The sequence below is a fragment of the Polypterus senegalus genome, chromosome 14 (genome assembly GCF_016835505.1).
Source record: "Polypterus senegalus isolate Bchr_013 chromosome 14, ASM1683550v1, whole genome shotgun sequence".
In the NCBI taxonomy this organism is placed as follows: domain Eukaryota; kingdom Metazoa; phylum Chordata; class Cladistia; order Polypteriformes; family Polypteridae; genus Polypterus; species Polypterus senegalus.
The window spans coordinates 104,323,358-104,345,516 of record NC_053167.1 but is presented as its reverse complement, the minus strand read 5'-3'; the positions used below and the strand labels follow the sequence as shown (position 1 = coordinate 104,345,516).

The following is a 22,159-nucleotide window of genomic DNA, read 5'->3' as shown; positions in this document are numbered from 1 at the left end:
ACACATCCAAGAAATGTGCAAGTTACGTTGACTGGGGACTCTCAGCTGGTTTCTGTGCATGGGTGTCAGTGAGTTTGGTGTGGAATAGACTGCTGTACTTTGCTTCTTTGTTGCTAACATTATATAAAATGTATTAAAATAATGTAAATGCTTTAAATAGATTATTTCTCTTTTGTCCAGTTTTTGTTACGAATTTAACGATAAGTGACGAACAACAGCTTACTAAGCAACGAACGGTGTTCCACACTGCAGGCGAAATGCCTCTCATGCGCATGCTCGGCTAGCTGAAAACAGTTAATGGGCGGGGAAAAACCTTTCAATTGACCCCTCCTCTCACGCCATCTGAATTTTCCCAACATGCACTCATTCTCCTGCCTGCCGCTGACAGAAACATGGCGGGGGCCAGCAAGTTTTTGACAGCGAGAAATTCTTCCATAGCTACAGCCGTCCTCATCGCACTTTACTTTCTGAAGCGTCGCCGTAACGCTGCTTTTTCCAAAAGGTAATATTTTTTATTAGTGGTGTGTCTTGTAACTACTCTCGAGACTTTAACGTGCCTGGGAAGGGCTTTGGGATTCATTGTGCTTGACAGGACGGACAGGTGTTGCAAGAGGTCGGTAACTCCACATTTGAGAGCAGGTGGTTAGGATTCATGATGAAATTGAGGTGAGGGATGCGAGTGCTATTCGAAAGACAAAATGAAAAGAAAAAAAAAAAAATCAGGATCAGTGAAGAGGCTGCAGACTAGACTCGGCCTCAGCATTGTGACAAAGGGGGTCTTTATGAACGGTGGAAAGCATTGGACTTAACGACAGTGTTGTCGATTAGTGCAGCCCCTTTTAATTGCAATGGAATGAATTGAGGCACTCGGAAGCTTTGTTATATATGCAGAATTACATTTAGTTCCCCTGTAATAATGTTATTTTACAGTGTGGATTAGTGGACTGGTGAAGTTGAGCTTTGATTTGTATTCAGAAAGTAATCCCTTATGACGTGCGGGAAATGATCTATAGATTACATATACAGTACTCTACTTCGCACGGTACGAGTGAGCTTGCATTGCGATGGACAGAGACCTTCCTCTGTCATGTATCCAGTGTCGCAGGGGTAGTCACCGATGTCCCAGTGAAACAGATTTGGAGAAAGGAGGAGCAGGTTATGGATGTATAGATTTAAGTGACACCTGTGATTCCAAAAATTCATATTTATATTTTTTTAGCCAGTATCTTCAGCAGCTTATACCGTAAACTAGGAATATGTGGTGCAACGCAGTCTTGACAGTATCCAGTTTTATTGTATACACCGTCTTTATTTTAAGTGGCAAAGACTAAAAGTGAAGCTTTGAAAATTTTCATGTTGACTGTTTTCAGGTATCTATAATAGTATGAACAAAAGTTGTGCTTGGAGATTTTATGGTGAATTAACTGATAAGTATAATTGATCAAAAAGAAATACTACTACTAATAATATTAATTCATTACACTTATATAGCGCTATCCACACAGGGAGGAACAGGGAAGCGAACCCACAATCTTCCACAGTCTCCTGTACCTGACCTTAGAGTATCAAGATATTCAGTGATAAAAGTGGACCATGTGCAATCATAATTAAACATTGCATAAGATGTATCTTGAATTGATGAAGTACATGGAGTACAATCCAGCCCAATAGCTAAAACATCAGCTTAATCAGTGCATGGTATGTTTAATTTTGAGTATTGAAAATGATGGTCAAATTAATTTTATAAATTGAAACTGACATGATCAGTCACATTAAGAACTTTTATTGGTGAAAACATATTTGAGCCCTTTAGACTGTAGTAACTTGTATCAAAGAACCGTTTCACATTTTGTGGGATTATTTGATATCTCCTCAAATTTTTTAACATATTTCATTTTACCTTGTGGGGCTGTTCAGGGTCAGAGCAATTCGTAATAACCCCACAGATGACCCAAATTTAAAGACTGATTTGATTCGGCAGTTTCATTTCACTAAAATACAGTAATATTTCCCATTTTAAATTTAGATTGGAAATAATACTTGGGCAAAGCCTGGAAAGAAAGCTACAGGTTCAAAGTAGTGAGTAGTGTGAAATACTACAAAGTGGACTTTTGATAGAGAAACAGTGCAGTGCGAATGGTGTGATGGTGACTGCTTGCTTATATCCAGTTCAGCTCCATTACATTTAACTTTTCATTTTTAAACAAGCATTTCCAACACTATTTTTGTAATGACCCCAAGCTCCCCCGTATGACTGTATTTTTTCAAATGTTTTTCAATGCATTTTTCTAGCTTTGTTATTTAAATCTGTTGTTTAAGTTGTAAGGTTTTGTAGTTAGTGATGCTTACACAGAAAAACATGATTTATGCCTTTTCTGATTCATCCAAAACAGACATAAATAAAACAGTGACTACAGGTTGAAAGTTATGCAAACATCTAAAATATTTAAATTCTTTTGAAAGCAATGCTTTGTAAACTAAGTGCATCTAATGGTTTGATAGTAGGTTTTTATTGAGTGTTATAAAACACATATAAAGAACTGTACACCCATAGTATTTTTATTACATCCAGTATTTCTTATTAAAAACCATATGTTACTGAGAAACTGTTCTGGAGTAGTTTGTGTGGGTCTTTAAAGCAACTGCTTTTCCTGATTTGCTGAAGATAAGTTGTGCATATAATGGGTGTCATCAGCTGAGATGGTGTTTTGAACTTTACCCTTTGACACATTCTTACGAAATCATCCACATTAGCTCCAGTAATTTTTGTCTACGTGTTTAGTAAAATGCAGGAAAACTTTACATTTTTGCTCTGGCAGACTACTAAACTGGGCAGTTCTACTGAAAATTATGGCAGATTTGATAACACTGTGATAAGAGGATAGCATGAGATCCCTGTCCAATTTAAAGAGTCTGAGTTTATGATGGAGAAATACATGGGGATTACTTTTAGATTAGGTATTTTTTGGATTAAAATTCTGATTTGCGTATACTACTATCTAGGTGAGTTACTAAGCATTTATATTTTTGTTTCCTAAAGTCAAAATTAAAGTCAAAAACATAACATAGTTATCATTTCACCAATTTACTAAACAGTAAAGTTGGTTATAGTAATAGTTTTCGTCCACCCTAGATATCTGTCCTATTGCTGTGGTGTCCTCAGTTTATTTGGTAATGAAATAATGGTAATTTTTCTGTCTAAAGCCCCTGGCACAAAGTGTAATTAGCAAAGGAGGCAGAACATAACCTTGAGTCCAACTGCTTTTGAAAGAATGACCTTGGAAAAAAGTATGGTTACTTTTAAGCTTTTTGCTGTGGTCTTTTGAGGATTGCAAAGAAACAATGAAAAAACAAGAATATTGTGTAAAAGAAGGTTTCCAGTATTAATAACAATTAAATATGATTAAATGCAGCAGTTTTATTCCACTTTTTTCATCTGCGCAAAACCAGGTAACTCAGTTAGTACATTTTAAGTACATTTCCAATATATATTGTATAAATAAATCCTCAGATCCCTCCATTGTTTGTTATTTCGACAGTGGCTATGAAAAGAGCAGTAACTTGTGTACAATTTCAAGTTAGTTTGTCTCGTTTTCTGATCCTGTTTAATGTTTAGCTTTCAGGAAGATGGCCTCGGATATATAATCTATGAGCACTAGAGTACATTTTTAAGTTCAGTGTAGACTCATTTACAGCATTACATTCAGGTCTTGAGGCAGCAAAGTAGACATTTACCTACCCATCCATCCTCCATTCTTGTCAAAGGCAGTGTTTCTATAGAATTGCTTCCTTCTAATGCACAAATCATTTGCAAGTGCAGTATTTGGTTGTCCTTGTAGTATAATCTCTTTAGACGATAGCATAAATGGTGGTGTTGTTCATAAAGCCATACCTCTGTTTTGAATGCATAGTGATAAGATGGGATTCCAGTGTTCTTTTTATGTTCTTATTGGACTTTGTGAGGATTGAGTGAAGGTAAAATATGTGTTAAACTGAAAAGATCATACATTGATGTACTGTACTCCCAAATTGGATGCGCATACTGTATATGTTTGTAAATGCATAGCTATATAATTAGTATTCAAAGAATTATGTTGTCTGACAAAAAAAAGATTAAACTGTTTATTAATTACAAATATGTTCTTTAAAAAAATAATACACTTGATATTAAAAAAATAATGTTTTATTTATTATATGAAGTCACTGACAATAACACCAAACATCCCAGAGCATCTAATTATTTTAAATATGGAGCATGTACCACCTAAATTTATTGCCTATAAACTTTCCAAAATTAATTTGCCTGTGTTGTTCGGGAAAAAGAAATCATGCAATTTACTGTTAGATAAGAAAATTGAATTATAATCAACTTTCATATCACCATAATTTGGCTAACTACATTTTACTGGAAAGGCACATGTTTTTAAACCAAATAATTCAATCTAGCATAGTACTTTCTGAACACATTTTTTTGCTTATTTTGTTTCAGCAAGAAAGGTGGATCAGACTCATCCATCTTAAATAATGATGTAAGTACTTGTTGCAGCAACTTTATAAAATTGTAATTTTACTTGTGTTATTGTTGGTCTTTCTATACCAGGTGTGTTTTCAGTGATTAATAACAATTAAAGGGAATCTATTTAATTTTGTGCAATTACCTGCACCTGGAAACTCAAATTATATTGTATTTTTGCATTAATTTTATTCACATAGTGTTCACATACTTTCAGTTAAACGTTTTGGTTGCTGTATTTATTTATTCAAGTTTATGTTAGTTACCTCTACTGACATAGTTAGATTTTGAGTTTGAGTTGTTTGAATCATAAGATGCAATGAGTATCATCCAACAGAGTAGGTAGTGTCCCTCATTCAACATTCTTCAGATAAAATGGGAAATCCATTATTCTAATTTTAATTTAATGGCAAATTTTTTATTTGTTTCATGTCACCATCTTAAGATAGGAGGAGATAACATTCCTTTTTTAACATTTTAAATATATGTTGGCATGGTTTTTATGGTTAAATTGGAGGGTTTTTCACTGTGTGTCATATTTTGTTTCAGAAACCCATATAAAGGCAGTTTTCCAGGCCATGCCACCTATATTTTGCTGGATCTGAAACCTAATATAAGGCAGTTTGTTTAGTTTGGTTTTAAGTCTGAATGCCTTTTTCCCTAATGTAATAAAAATCTATATATATAATTCACTAAGGCAAGACACCCATGGAAAGCACGCCAGAAGGGGCGTGGATTCACTAAGCCGCCGACAAGTAAAACACCTATGGCTCATGCAGGGAGGAGCCACGCCCACCAACTCCAAGACCATTGGATACGACGACAACTTGCAGAGCTACGCCCACCAACTCGGGCGCGACGACACAGAAAGAACGGCGTTATTTATATTCGTCTGTCGTAGAGGCCTCATGTACCTCCGAGCCACCTTGACTGTTCATAGAGGCATGTTTCTCGCGGAGGTGAGTCGCCATATGCAGCATGTAAAACAGTTTGCGAGGGATATCCCATGGGATCCTTAAAACAATCCTTTACAACTGAGGTTAAAACACAATGAAGTAAGCAGTTTTTAAAAAATGAGTTTTCGGTTACGACGCTTGCGACGCGTGCACCATAGCAAACTGTTTTACATGCTACGTACAGCAATTCGCATCCGCGACAAACATGCGTCTTCTTCACTCACGGACAATTATATGTTGCTCTCTCCAGAGTTCCATCTTTTCATTCACTTTCTGTTGTATCCTCAAACTCTCCCTTTTTAGACAACTGTGTCTTTCCAGAAGTGTTCAACCATCAATAAATAATTATGCAGCGTTTATTATGCCACGGGTTCACTATTGTGTTGTATTTTGCTCTCTCCAGAGTTCCATCTTTTCATTCACTTACTGTTGTAATCTCACACCAACCCGTTTTAGACAACCATGTCTTTCCAGAAGTGTTTAGCATTCAATAAGTAATTATGCATGACATTGAGCGTGTGTCTTCCCGGCGCAGAGAGGCGTGGGTAAGCCGTTGAACCCCATTCGGGCTGCAAACCGTGGAATTCCCACTAAGTGCGACTCATACGCTCCCACTGGTTGCGGCCCTACCCTTTGTGCACTCCCCCCTCCCACCTCATTACTACCGTGGTCGGGTGTCTTGGTGGATTATATTTAGAAAAGCAGTCAACGACTCAAGTGACGAGTTGGAGGTGGGCACATGAGCGGGCAGTACATACTGAACGAGAATTCAGCAGACTAGCATGACGGAGGGAGCTGAATGGACGTCCTTCTCCTCTCCTCCAGTTCCACACTCCGCGCCGTGCACCCCATCCCTCCGTCTGGCAAGAGAAGGCGCGTTTGCGGTCCGCCAGTTTTCAGTCACGGACGATTGTGTGTTGGTTCGTTCCGTGCATTGTTACAATGTTGCTTTTCTTGCTGATTTATTACATTACCGATTTTTCAAATGTTAATTTTCTCCCCGTGCTTAAAAAAATCATTAAAAAAACCGGCCTGCTTATGCGGCGTATGGTACGCCGCGGGTTGGCTAGTAATATTTAAAGTTTAAGTACACTTTTCCTTATTCATTTATGGCAAGACTCATATTACTGAGTTGTGTGTTTTAATCTTCTGAGTAACACTGTAGTTTTTTACTAGAAAGAACCCTTGCTTTATACCCCTTCTGTAAGTAGGAAAAATGATGAAAGTAAAATTCACAAACTGTATATTAATTCATCAAATACAGTTAGGTCCATAAATATTTAGACAGAGACTTTTTTCTAATTTTGGCTCTGTACATTACCACAATTAATTTTAAATGAAACAACTCCGATGCAGTTGAAGTGAAGACTTTCAGCTTTAATTCAGTGGGTTGAACAAAACGATTGCGTAAAAATGTGAGGCAACTAAAGTATTTTTTTAACACAATCCCTTCATTTCAGGGGCTCAAAAGTAATTGAACAAATTAAATAACTGGAAATAAAATGTTCATTTCTAATGCTTGGTTGAAAACCCTTTTTCTGGCAATGACAGCCTGAAGTCTTGAACTCATGGACATCACCAGATGCTGGGTTTCCTCCTTTTTAATGTTCTGCCAGGCCTTTACTGCAGCGACTTTCAGTTGCTTGTTTGTTTGTGGGCCTTTCTGTCTGAAGTTTAGTCTTCAACAAGTGAAATGTATGCTCAATTGGGTTAAGATAGGTGACTGACTTGGCCATTCATGAATTTTCCACTTCTTTACTTTAATCTCCTGGGTTTCTTTGGCTGTATATTTTGGGTCATTGTCCATCTGTATCATGAAACGCCGCTCAATCAATTTGACTGCATTTAGCTGGATTTGAGCAGACAGTATGTCTCTGAACATCTCAGAATTCATTCGGCTGCTTCTGTCCTGTGTCACATCATCAATAAACACTAGTGTCCCAGTGCCACTGGCAGCCATGCATGCCCAAGCCATCACACTGCCTCTACCGTGTTTTACAGATGATGTGGCATGCTTTGGATAATGAGCTGTTCCACGCCTTCTCCATACCTTTTTCTTGTCATCATTCTGGTAGAGGTTGATCTTGGTTTCATCTGTCCAAAGAATGTTTTTCCAGAACTGTGCTAGCTTTTTTAGATGTTCTTTAGCAAAGTCCAATCTAGCCTTTCTATTCTTGAGGCTTATGAGTGGTTTGCACCATGGAAATGATTCTGCGATCATCCACCACTGTTGTCTTCCATGGACGTCCAGGTCTTTTTGTGTTGCTGAGTTCACCAGTGCTTGCTTTCTTTCTCAGGATGTACCAAACTGTAGATTTTGCCACTTGTAATATTGTAGCAATTTCTCAGATGGGTTTTTTCTGTTTTTGCAGCTTAAGGATGGCTTCTTTCACCTGCATGGAGAACTCCTTTGACTGCATGTTGTCTGTTCACAGCAAAATCTTCCACATGCAAGCACTACACCTCAAATCAACTCCAGGCCTTTTATCTGCTTAATTGATAATGACATAACAACAGACTTGCCCACACCTGCCCATGAAATAGCCTTTGAGTCAATTGTCCAATTACTTTTGAGCCCCTGAAATGAAGGGATTGTGTTAAAAAAATGCTTTAGTTGCCTCACATTTTTATTCAATCGTTTTGTTCACCCCACTGAATTAAAGCTGAAAGTCTGCACTTCAACTGCTTCTGAGTTGTTTCATTTAAAATTCATTATGGTAATGTACAGAACCAAAATTAGATAAAAGTTGTCTCTGTCCAAATATTTATGGACCTAACTGTATATGTAAGATGTGTTTTGTCTATTTATCTTTTCCTTTGACAGAAAAAACACACTTATTATTCATCTTATTGAGTCTTCTTTTTTAAATTTTGTGCAGAAAGATGGCAAGAAAGAAAAGGCTGTTGTGGACAGGGTATTCTTTGCAAGAATCTGGAGAATCATGAAGATTATGGTTCCTCGTACATGCTGTAAAGAGGTATGAATATTATCTTTAAACCCTGCCCTCCCTAGCATCAATTTGACACTATAACCTTAGCCTCCCCAGCAATTTTGAGCTATTTTGAAAACCAAATATTTTGATTTTGAAAAGTAAACTTTTATTACATAATAATATAATGATAAGCCACAATGTTATAATAACACATTGACACTAGAAGAAGCTGTATCACTTTCAGTCTTGCAGTTTCCAACATTCTCTACTGTCTATTTCAAGGATCTAATGCCAAAACTGCACTTTTGAGTAATATGCTTCAAAACAGTTTTAGTGCCAGAAGCAATGCCAAGAATACTTCATATGATTTTCACCATCTTCCAATCAATTGCCCTGTGTCTCCCCTGTCCTGCGCGGTGTTTGGTTCTAGAGTCAAGCACCAGAACTCCATCTGGCACAGTGCAACCCACTGCAGGTACAGTGGCAGGTGGGGAGTTTGGTTGGGGTGATACAGTTGTCACACCGTAAATCAGATGTTCTAAGGCAAGCTTAGCAAATAAAGAAACCTACCATGGAGCAGAAGGGTAAACGCTCTCTTTGCTTGCTTGTACTTCACTGCGCACACTGAAGATCTAGGTTTAAAATTGATTATCCAACATTATGACATTTAATAATAAAACCTGCCTTTTAGATAGGCATGCACTACTGATCATTTTTTGATAGCAAATACCAATGCCTATTACTTTAACAGAAAACCAAATACAATTACTTATCTTAGATTTACAAAAGAAATGTGAAAAAAATATATTCTTGTTAATTAGACTAGTGTATAATACCTAGGTTTTTGCTTAACTCTTAATGAATTATTATTACTAGTATTACCCTCTTGCATGTTTTTTTTATCTTGTTGTCTGTTTTATTTGATACTTGCACCTTCTAATCATTATTTTATGTATTAAAACTTGCTTTGTAAGTTGCTTTGAAATAAAGTGTCTGCTAAATAAATAACAATAATAATTTGTATTTCAGTTTCAGAGTAGCATCATGAGCAGCTAAATCATTGCCTGGCAAGTGTAGAAGTTTTGAAACACCAGATAGTACATTTTATTTCAGAGTAAATAAAACCGCTCATTTCACTGCCATTGTAAAGTAGGTGCTTGCAGAGAGAACCGCTCGGTATAAAGTATATCTGTTTTTATTTGCTACAACTGTGAATTCATTACATGCAGTTTCCTTATTATTAGCCTTAGATTTTAATATAATTTTTAATTTCCTGATTCTTCTTAACGAGTCTGCTTTTCTAATTGCGAGGCACTAAAATTAGTTACTTTTCGCAGTCAATTAATTGGTCACATAATTGCAGTTTCAAATCATGTACAAATAATGTCTTTTTATTTTAGATCATCCACTATAGCTGGCAAAAATCGTGAATAAGTAGTTTTTTTCTACGTCAAAACTAATGGGCTTTTACTACTTTAATAAGTTAAATTATATAGCATTTTAAATTAAAATGTATGATTCTCAAATTTCTGAGCAATGTATTCCAAGGCAGTAAGCTTTTTGATATTCTTCTTTAAGGCAACAGAATACAGAAGAGGAGGAAATAAGTTTGTGTTGCTTAGCTATAATATATGAACTAAGGTAGTAAAGTGTGCCAATAAAACCACCAAAAAGTGATTTGGGCGTCAAGGGTTGTAGGTGTACCGCTAAGCATTGAGCACCTAGAGGAAACGACACATGATCAAAAATTAGGGGTTTACCCTGTGAAGCACTGAGCTCTGGTAAAGCACAGTTGATGAGCTTTGTCCCCTATGAAGTGACACAGTAACACGTGTGACAATTCAAAAGTGCTACACGGGACTGTTAAAATTGCAAATGACTTGTGCGTTTATGGAATGCCACTGTTTACGGTTAACAAAAGCAGCTTCATTCTTGCTAGGCATCTTTATTGCAATATGTGTTCAACAAATTTCTTTTGATTATGTTGGGAAAACCTGACACTGTGTCAGATAACTTTTTTTTATGTTGGCAAAAAAGGTTATTTTATGTATATACACACATCAAATGTAGAAACTGAATGTAATGACTCGTTAGTCAATCAGTGACTTACAGCATAGTGTGTATGATGGGGTTAAAGTTGGAGGAGATATTCCTGACCTACGTTCTGTGAGAAGTGAAAACGGGTATCCTATAAAATGACAACAAACAAAAAAAAAGTTCTCCAGTACAAATATGAAGCATTGTGGACTAAATATAGACTGTACATCATTTTGACCACTTTTGAGGTTTGTTATGTTTGTCACATCCACGCACATTATAATAATGGCTTGGTGATATTAATTATTATATGCATGAGTGGGTAAGCTTGTACACATATCTCAAGTATAATCAAATATTATAAAGTTCAAATATATCCTAAATACAAAATACCTCTGGTCTCCAGCATTTTATATATAGCATATATATATATATATATATATATATATATATATATATACAGTACATCCGGAAAGTATTCACAGTGCATCACTTTTTTCACATTTTGTTATGTTACAAAATGGATTCAATTATTTTTTTTCCTCAGAATTCTACACACAACACCCCATAATGACAACGTGAAAAAAGTTTACTTTGAGGTTTTTGCAAATTTATTAAAAATAAAAACTGAGAAATCACATGTACATAAGTATTCACAGCCTTTGCTCAATACTTTGTCGATGCACCTTTGGCAGCAATTACAGCCTCAAGTCTTTTTGAGTATGATGCCACAAGCTTGGCACACCTATCCTTGGCCAGTTTCGCCCATTCCTCTTTGCAGCACCTCTCAAGCTCCATCAGGTTGGATGGGAAGCGTCAGTGCACAGCCATTTTAAGACCTCTCCAGAGATGTTCAATCGGATTCAAGTCTGGGCTCTGGCTGGGCCACTCAAGGACATTCACAGAGTTGTCCTGAAGCCACTCCTTTGATATCTTGGCTGTGTGCTTAGGGTCGTTGTCCTGCTGAAAGATGAACCGTCGCCCCAGTCTGAGGTCAAGAGTGCTCTGGAGCAGGTTTTCATCCAGGATGTCTCTGTACATTGCTGCAGTCATCTTTCCCTTTATCCTGACTAGTCTCCCAGTTCCTGCCGCTGAAAAACATTCCCACAGCATGATGCTGCCACCACCGTGCTTCACTGTAGGGATGGTATTGGCCTGGTGATGAGTGGTGCCTGGTTTCCTCCAAACGTGACACCTGGCATTCACACCAAAGAGTTCAAACTTTGTCTCATCAGACCAGAGAATTTTGTTTCTCATGGTCTGAGAGTCCTTCAGGTGCCATTTGGCAAACTTCAGGTGGGCTGCCATGTGCCTTTTACTAAGGAGTGGCTTCCGTCTGGCCACTCTGCCATAAAGGCCTGATTGGTGGATTGCTGCAGAGATAGTTGTCCTTCTGGAAGGTTCTCTCTCTCCACAGAGGACCTCTGGAGCTCTGACAGAGTGACCATCGGGTTCTTGGTCACCTCCTGACTAAGGCCCTTCTCCCCGATCGCTCAGTTTAGATGGCGGCCAGCTCTAGGAAGAGTCCTGGTGGTTTCGAACTTCTTCCACTTACGGATGATGGAGGCCACTGTGCTCATTGGGACCTTCAAAGCAGCAGAAATTTTTCTGTAACCTTCCCCAGATTTGTACCTCGAGACAAACCTCGGAGGTCAACAGACAATTCCTTTGACTTCATGCTTGGTTTGTGCTCTGACATGAACTGTCAACTGTGGGACCTTATATAGACAGGTGTGTGCCTTTCCAAATCATGTCCAATCAACTGAATTTACCACAGGTGGACTCCAATGAAGCTGCAGAAACATCTCAAGGATGATCAGGGGAAACAGGATGCACCTGAGCTCAATTTTGAACTTCATGGCAGAGGCTGTGAATACTTATGTACATGTGCTTTCTCAATTTTTTTATTTTTAATAAATTTGCAAAAATCTCAAGTAAACGTTTTTCACGTTATCATTATGGGGTGTTGTGTGTAAAATTCTGAGGAAAAAAATTAATTTAATCCGTTTTGGAATAAGGCTGTAACATAACAAAATGTGGAAAAAGTGATGTGCTGTGAATACTTTCCAGATGCACTGTGTGTATATATATATATATATATATATATATATATATATATATATATATATATATATATATATATATATATATATATATATATATATAAATATATAAATATATAAATAGCAAAAACATACATTTGAAAAGTCAGAATTGAGATTTAGGGTATTTACAATGCTTTCAAATTGACCATCTAATATGAGAATTACCATATACTTAGAAAACTGAACATGGGAAAGGTGCTATATCTAAATTGTATCATTACTGTTATTATTTAGTACTGAGGAACTTTTCCCAGTTAAAGTTTGAAGTAGTGATCTCTATAATTACATTTTGACTAGTCAGACTTTAGATACATATCAATAATTTTGACTAGTTAAAATTGCATTATATCAAAAAAAAAAAATCACTGATGGTATGTTAACTTCAAACACAATAAAGGGTTCTGGTTCTAATCTTAAATATTCCAAATGTATATACTGTATATTAATTTTGTACAAATGTGTGTAATAAAAGTTATTCTTAAACTTGAAAAACACATTATATTCAAACAATTCATATAATAATTATTGGATATTCATTAACATAAAACATATATAATATGAAATGAAGTAGGTGAACATTTTCCTAATCGAGAAAATTGAGAACAGAATTTGGTTGATGTCACATAAAACCCAGTTATGGTATTGAGATCATATGAAATATGGAGGACTAGAGAAATGCTACTATTCCATCAAGTAAATATTCAGATTTAGGTATGTGCTCAGTGTAAAAAGGAGTAATTTGCCTTAATATCTTCTTTTTGTAGACATGCATTGCATTTAGTTGTTTAGCAATGGCTATTCAAGTTCAGACGTTAATTACAGTTCAATGTCCTTTTCTTGCTTTGCCAAGTTATGAGGTACCTTTGTACTTATTGTGACCAACTCCCCTCCCAGATAACCCTTATCCTTCAATGACATTGTGTTTTTAACAACCTTGCTTTTTCAGTTGATTTTTACATTTGAAATCGGGTACATTAGTATTTGTAGAGCGAGATACATTATCTGGAGTACTAAAAATGTGTATTTTTTACTGCTGCAGCTGTAACCTAACAAACTAGACTTACTTTTGTGTATTTTAAACACAGTTCTGTTGTACCACCCATATCCTTGTGAATGGTGGCGTTAGAAATAATTAATGTTTTTCACAAAAATCTCCGAATGTCTATCAGATACCCTTGGTGTCACAATCACTCCTAGCCCACTAACAGTTGTGTTCAGTGTTCCTTCAGATGGGTTTAAAGTGGAGAAGGACAAACAAATTGTAATTGCTTTCACATCACTACTAGCATGTAGACTTATCTTGCTCAAATGGAAGAATCCCAACCCCCCCACCTTAAGTCAGTGGGAAACTAATGTCCTATATTATGTGAAATTAGAAAAAATAAGATTCTCACTCAGATAATCTGTTCAAACCCTTTTTAAAATATGACAGGATCTAATCTATAACATTTTAGAATACACTGCTATATCAGGGAAAGGGACACTCTTCCTTCCTTGTTACTTTGAGAAGTCAAGCAAAATGACACCTTTTATTGGCTAACTAAAATGATTACAATATATAAACTTTTAAGGCAACCGAGGCCCCTTCTTCAGGCAGTTTGTAATGACCCATCATCAAACTCTGTAATTAGCCCAGAAAATAGTATGGAGTCTTCATTATCTGAATATAATGAATGTGACTGTTATTGTCTGTCCATCCATTAATTTCTCAGCTTTTCTATCTAAATCAGGGTAATGGGAAACTGGTGTGTGTTATGGCAGTGCTGGATGCAAGGCAACAAACTCCTTTGAGGTTTCTCAGGGCACATCTGCTTTATCCACACGCGTATACTTACTTGTATTAGGAGAATTCAGAGTTAAATTAACTTATGAAAACACTTTAAGGAAAACACATAATATGGGCAGAACAAGGAGCTGCCACATAATGCCGGCTGCAGTGGTGCCAAGAAAACACTGAAACATGCTTTAAAATAAATGGCTATCCCAATACCTGTGACTACTGTTCAACAATGATGAAATGAGCCATTTTCATTTGTTTATTCTAAAATTAAATGCATTAGTCACCGTTTCAAAACTTATGCATTGACCATCAGACCTTTGTGTAACACATCAACATCAATTTCAAACTTGAGATTGATGTCCACTCCAATGACATGTTATCAAATGCAATGATCACGGCACAGAATCACAGAAATATACAATTGTGGGGCTGCTTTGTATTTGAGGCTATTTGTATGGGAATTGTTGAATTTTAGGGCCAACAGAGTGTCCCAACAATATAACAACCAAAATAGGATGAAAGCATGTACACGTCATTAATAATTTAAGAAGAATTTGTAAGCTTTTTGATATGTGATAATTACTGCAATTAAAGCTGCAGTAGCAAAGGTGTGGTCATTTTTGTAAGTTGCATTTAAAGAAACATAGCATATACTGTATTTACAGAAATCCTTATATTATTTCGCTTGTGTCCATCCATGCTCGATATTAACAATGGTTTCCACAGCTACTATTTACCTTCACAACAATAGCGAGGAATCTATGTTCCTGGCAGAGTTTTGGTCTTAAGCTTATCTTCATGTCTTCAAATTCTTCAATATGACCAATTATCGACTGTGGTATTTGACTAAACTGCATTATAACACTACCATTTTACACCTCCTTTTTCCTTCACTTCAAGGTAAGTCTCCCACCTTTGTTACTCACTGAAACTGCATTATGACACTACCATTTTACACATTCTTTTTCCTTCACTTCAACGCAAGCCTCCCAATAAAATGGCACATACAGCCTAGCTGCGACCAACAGAAACGGTCTCACAGGCATTCATACTCACACCAACGCACAGAAGCAGAAACATCTACATCATGCCAGACCAACCAGCACAGGCAAGATGCCTTAGAACAACAAAGACAACGTATGACAAATCACAGAGCGACATTATCCGAAGATCAGCGGCAGTACGTCTTGCATCTAAGACAGTGAATGAAAAACTAATTGCATGCACAACCTTTCTGAAGAGCAGTGGCAAACTGCCAGACAACAAGAAACATTATGATGGAAAAACTACAGGGATTCCATAACACTGACAACTCAAAACAAGATATTCCCTTTATATTATGGTGTAGGCAATTCCACGCTTGTTTACCATATTGTATGACTATTGCCATGTCACAACGACAAACATTTACTAACGTCGGACTTTATTTGCCAGGCCCCGTTTTTTCCCATGGCCAGTTGTACACTACATTTTCCAGAGTTGCATAGAAATCCAGGTTAAACATGCAGGTACTTGCAGGTGACACACAGTGGAATATTTTCGCTGACAATAACGTTTATGCAACAAGTTGCGTTTTCCGACAGTTATTATAGATGTTGGTATACCTGACGGCCACACCTCACACATACTGACTTACATGTGCCCTGCATTCCCCTTCTTATCGAATATGTTCTGTTTACTATAACGTGTGATTTTCTTCTCTCCATCAACATCATTTCATTAATGCTTTTATTCTTAGTTTGTGAAAACATGATTTATTAGTTCAGAAATAATTTGATTGATCTTCATTTGAGAAATTTGATTTCACGAAGGGATTTTTAAATTGATGTCATATACAAAAAAGTAGGGATTGATTTGCAAAGTTAAAGAATCAGTAGTATGTGAAATTTGAAAGTTGAGTAAATTTCGCTTTTTCATTAAATTTTAATTTTTTAGTTAAGTATTACTAACTAGTGAATATTTTCTGCATGTACTGATACACAAAATCTCCCAATATCAAATGTTCAAAATCTAAATAAGTGCCATGTTTTGTATTTTATATTAAGAGATTTATTAAAGCAGCTTTGAAGTTTTTTTTTATAAATGAGATTTTTTAATAAGTATCCTGAATAACCTTGATGCTTACATATTTATGTGACACTGATAATGATGTTTGAATTTTGATTTTATGAATTCCTATTTAAGCAATAGCGCATTTTAAGTTGTAGTGAATAAATTTAGCACGTGGTAAGATAATTTGGGTAGTCCACAATAATCATATCATTTTTTTAATAAGCCAATGTTAACCTACACCTTTATAGTTACATGGGGATAAATCTACCTGCATCAAAAGGAAATTTAAGCTCTGATTTTTATATTCTGCCATCTTTCAGGTATTTGTTATTTTATACTAAAGCAATCAAACCAGACTCACTGGGAACTTTCAGTTTTAAAACTTTGATGTTCATTTGTAATGAAGGTTCTTTGTTTGCAAATACAAATTCAAAACTTAGTGAAAATGTAAATATTCAAAGAAAGTAATGTTATTTCAAGTATTACAAGCTGCTTCATTTATATAATAAGTGATTTTATTTAGCAGTGACAGTAACCATTTTTGCTTGTTAAATGTTTTAAACCTCTTCTATAGGGTTGTGATAGCAACTTACTTTGTTGTGTAAATATTAGATATTACTATATTTACTTATATGCATTTACTTATTTTTTGTTATTGCTTATCAGACAGGTTACCTGCTGCTTATTGCAGCTATGCTTGTTGCACGAACATATTGTGATGTTTGGATGATACAGAATGGGACCATGATTGAAAGGTACATTTTCTTTTACTATAGCATCCTCTCTACTTATTAGTGCAAATACTGTGGTGTACTAGATGATAATGAAGATGTGTGTGTGTATATATATATATATGTGTGTATATACTGTATATATTTATGTGTGTATATATATGTATATATATATATATGTATGTGTGTGTATATATATATGTATATATGTATATATATATGTATATATGTATATATATGTATATGTATATATATGTATATATATATATATGTATATGTATATATATATATATGTATGTATATGTATATATATATATATATATATATATATATATATATATATATATATATATATATATGTGTGTTTTTCATATTTTTGTAATTTTGTTCAGTTTTTTCAGAAATTTATAATATACCGTAGGAAAGGCGTTGGAATTAATCACTAATGATATGTGTAAAATGTGTTTTAATGGAAGCTGATGAATGTCTGTATATTATCTATATATTGGCATATACTATATATAATCCTGTTATATGGTATGCGTTTCATTATACATATCATTGTGTACATTTTCATTTTATCATGATTATTTTATTGGGATAATCTGTAAAAAGAATAAAAAATCACAGATTTTTTTTCTAAGAAAATTTTAACATGCAGGCCTACAAAGTGTGTTTGTCAATAAATTATAATAAATTATATTTTTATTTACTTGAGAATAATTTTGATTTCCTGTACTTAAGTATCTTTCATATTCTCTTTAATTTTCTGCAGTGGTATCATTAGCAGAGATATCCTTCTGTTTGGGAAGCATTTTTATTGGTTTTGTGCTGCTTTGCCAGTGGTAATTTTACTATTTTTGCAGTTGTAGCATTTGAATTAAATTATTAACATCACATTTTTTTTTTTGCATCTTGGGAGTGGAGTCTTTACTCTTTAAATGCATCTGCTCGTTTTTATGGTCTTCCGACAGCACTTCCTAGTGTAGCGGAAGTGCTACCCTTGCACCCAGAAGTACTCCGGACGTACGCAGTTCCTGGAGTGGCAGCACTTCCTGGTGTGGCGGAAGTGCTATCATCCAGGGCTCAGGAACCATCCAGGTGCCCCCTGGGTTTGGCCATGGACCCCCACAGGGTTGAGATTCCCAGCTCCATATCCGTGGTCCTTGGTGGAAATCGGGGGGGTTGCCCTCCTGCTCCCAGGGAAGATATTGTCCGTTTCCTGGTCCTTCCCTGATCTAGGCATCCCGGTGGGGCAAGGTCCCTGGTCATCTGCCACAATATATGTATTTATGTTGTCGCAGATGGCTGGGGTGTGACCCGGCCAGGAGGACCGGAGGAGGGCTCACGTCTCCCCCAGACCATGTGGGGGCGACCACCCTGGTGCCTATGGGAACCACGGGTACAGAGCTTTGAAGCTCAACCCTGTAGTGGCCCATGGACACCACCAGTGGGCGCCCCAATGACTTGGGAGCCCTGGACCTCAGCACATCTGCCACACCCGGAAGTGCTGGTGGAAGATTGCCACAAAGTTCCTGGAGCACATCCGGGTGTGTATAAAAGGGGCTGCCTCTCTTCATACGATGACTTGAGTCGGGTGGAAGAAGGACGACGTCTGGGAGGAGGCAGGGAGGTGGCCTGAAGGAAGAAGGCATTTGCTTGGTGGCCTGGGGCCTCATGTATAACACCGTGTGTAGAACTCACACTATAATATGGCGTAAGCAGAAAAGCGGTAATGTGCGTACGCACAGAAAAATCCAGATGCAGGAATCTGTGCATACGCAAACTTCCACGTTCTTCCTCTATATAAATCCCGATCAGCGTGAAAAGTAACGCACGTGCCTGCTGTCCTGCCCCAACTCTTCTCAAAATTACGCCTCTTTGAATATGTAAATCAATATAAATAGCCCTTAAGCTCAGCGTTCTGTGAAAATACAATGGCAAAACCACGAGGAAAAATACAATTTCAGAGAATGCGAAGTGGAGGCAAGGAAAAACGTACTATTTGTTGGTTTAAACAGTGGTATAAACAAGAAAAGAAAGCTGATCGAGTGACATAGCATGTCGGAGAAACTCGAAAGCTCAAGTTCACAAAGTCACACAGTGCCCGAAATAAAAAAGAAGTCGCATATCAAAGTCGCTGTGAAAAGTCGAGTCGTACCCACCGTCTGAGTTTCATATGAAACCTTATTCGGGTACAGAGAAAAAAAAATAGGCACACAGTGGGGATAAAGCACGAAATGTCAACTTTAATCTCGAAATTTCCAGTTTAAGTTTATTTTGCCACTAGCAGCGACGAAGTACTGCCTTAAAATTTTTGTTTAGAAGAAAAGTAAACCTTTTTAAACTGAGGGAAACTATACTAATAATTATTTGTTAAGGATCTCTGTGTATGCCACGTTGTCAGTTCGGCCCTCCGGTTGTAATATGACCAAGCTGTGCGTTGAGCTTACTCTTGAGCTTGCAACGTACAGTTGGCCATGTAAAAAGCAATCTTGCCTCAAATCTTACAGCTTGGATTGCTGCTGTCATAATTGGTTTGAGTTTCATGGTTTGTTTCAATTACATTAGTATTTGCTGGACTTGCCGATTGTCACTTCAACACAACATCTGTCAAGCGTTGTAAGCATACTACCGGTTTCATCGATAACATCGCATCCAGCTTTTGAGAGTTTAAACATTCATAAACATCAAAGTGTCCACTACTCAAAGCGTCACCTGTGAATCTAAGATTAAGAAGCATTGGCGGTTGTCCAAAGGTGTACAATATTTGGCCATTTCGTAACACTTGAAAGCGACAACCGAACAATTCAGCGTCAGCCATCAACTCACATGCAGAACCATAGGTGAAGGGCTTAAGCATTTCACTCTTACAGTGCTCCTGTGTAGTATAATTATCTCCTGTACCGTCATCAGTCCACAGCTTGAACCTGTCCCAGTCATTCAATATATAAGACACAATGTTCCTCCGGATATCAAGAGTGAGCCTGATATGGCTGTGCAATATGTAACACAGAGAATGGAAAAGGCAGGCACCATCTCCGGGCATGGAAACCACTTGGTAAGTGACATTTCTTTGATCGACGGTGATCAGCTCGATAGACATGTTAATGGGGGTACGGTTGGAACAATAAAGGAAACGGGTACCTGAACAATGTAATCTAAGTCTAAAATACCTATACAATAACTATAATCATAATAAACGAACAATACAACAGCGGAGAAGCCGTGGATTAAATAAAAAGGCTGTGGTTATCAGCAGGGAGACGTGAATACCGTGGCGAAGCAAGGAAGGGAATGAAGAGACCGGAGCAACGAACGACCCTATATATGGGCAGACTTCCAACAACGTGGGAGGCGTGGGGATGGGGGACTCAATGCCGCCTCACACGGCGACCGAGCGCAGGTTATGGGTGTATATATGTACATAAGTAGGATTCAGTTAGCGTTGGGAACCCGCATACCAAATTTCTTGAAGATGGGCCCATAAGTAACAAAGACCGTTGGAAAGTTCAATATGGTGGCCGACAGTGGTGTCATACCATCGAAATAAGCACGTACGTCGGTTTTGGTTAACGCAGGGAAGCCGCCTACCAAATTTCGTAAAGATGGGGCCATAAATAAGAAAGTTTAACATGGCGGACGTTGTCGACCGTTATGACTGTTACGCATAGAATTTCAAAATGAAACCTGCTTAACGTTTGTAAGTAACCTGTAAGGAATGAGCCTGCCAAATTTCAGCCTTCTACCTACATGGGAAGTTGAAGAATTAGTGATGAGTGAGTCAGTCAGTCAGTGAGGGCTTTGCCTTTTATTAGTATAGTTTAAAGTAGAACATCATAAACTTAATCTTAAAATCGTTTAATTTACAAGTTTCTCAAATCCCATCGTAACTGAAGTAGTACGTTAAATGCTTTGTTTTGTATTTGATCTTCTATATGCTGTATGTGTGTGAATCACTACGTGCTTCTTAAACCTGATTTCTCTACCTCCGACAGGACACAGAATCCATTACATTCATGATATTACAGCTCTCTGAATAACTAAAACACTGAGATGTATGTGTGATATCACTTTCATGATGATAGGAGTTAAAGCATGTTATTAAACATGGGAACACGGTGGTGCAGTGATTGTGCACGACCTTCGATAAAATAATTTATTTCAGCAGTACTGTCTCTTTCAAACGTACTATCCTCCAATTCCTGTCCTTCCTTTTCTTTCTCTCAGCTCTGTAATAGACGTTAAGCCATCTGTAAGCTTATAACGATGGTTCTTTAGAACTTTTAAGGAACATTGAAATGTCTTTGTAGTATGTGTTTAATTATTCTATCTTTCACGCCAGACCCTTTGAAGCATACAGTATGAGGCAGGAACAATCCGTGAACAGAGCACCAGATCCTTGCTAGTGTAGCGACACCGTGTCCTTTAATTATTAACAATATAGATTATTTAAATAAAGTTAAAGTTTTATCTGTATAATATAATAAACATATTTTTCTGCATTTAATCTTAAAAATGATATCGTCATCATATGTACAGTGGTGTGAAAAACTATTTGCCCCCTTCCTGATTTCTTATTCTTTTGCATGTTTGTCACACAATGTTTCTGATCATCAAACACATTTAACCATTAGTCAAATATAACACAAGTAAACACAAAATGCAGTTTTTAAATGATGGTTTTTATTATTTAGGGAGAAAAAAAAAATCCAAACCTACATGGCCCTGTGTGAAAAAGTAATTGCCCCCTGAACCTAATAACTGGTTGGGCCACCCTTAGCAGCAATAACTGCAATCAAGCGTTTGCGATAACTTGCAATGAGTCTTTTACAGCGCTCTGGAGGAATTTTGGCCCACTCATCTTTGCTGAATTGTTGTAATTCAGCTTTATTTGAGGGTTTTCTAGCATGAACCGCCTTTTTAAGGTCATGCCATAGCATCTCAATTGGATTCAGGTCAGGACTTTGACTAGGCCACTCCAAAGTCTTCATTTTGTTTTTCTTCAGCCATTCAGAGGTGGATTTGCTGGTGTGTTTTGGGTCATTGTCC

General features: G+C 36.9%; 1 protein-coding gene across 1 annotated transcript in view; it reads left to right on the top strand.

The window, feature by feature from the left end:
* Positions 1-354: 354 nt before the first annotated feature.
* LOC120514374 (ATP-binding cassette sub-family D member 3) overlaps positions 355-22,159 on the top strand; it is a 78,840-nt gene continuing 57,035 nt past the window's right edge. Inside the window, exons 1-4 of the mRNA XM_039734709.1 lie at positions 355-502; positions 4,490-4,529; positions 8,349-8,447; positions 17,043-17,131. Of these exons, the coding sequence (XP_039590643.1) occupies positions 393-502; positions 4,490-4,529; positions 8,349-8,447; positions 17,043-17,131 (338 nt within the window). The 5' untranslated portion in view covers positions 355-392. The remainder of the gene's footprint in view (positions 503-4,489; positions 4,530-8,348; positions 8,448-17,042; positions 17,132-22,159) is intronic.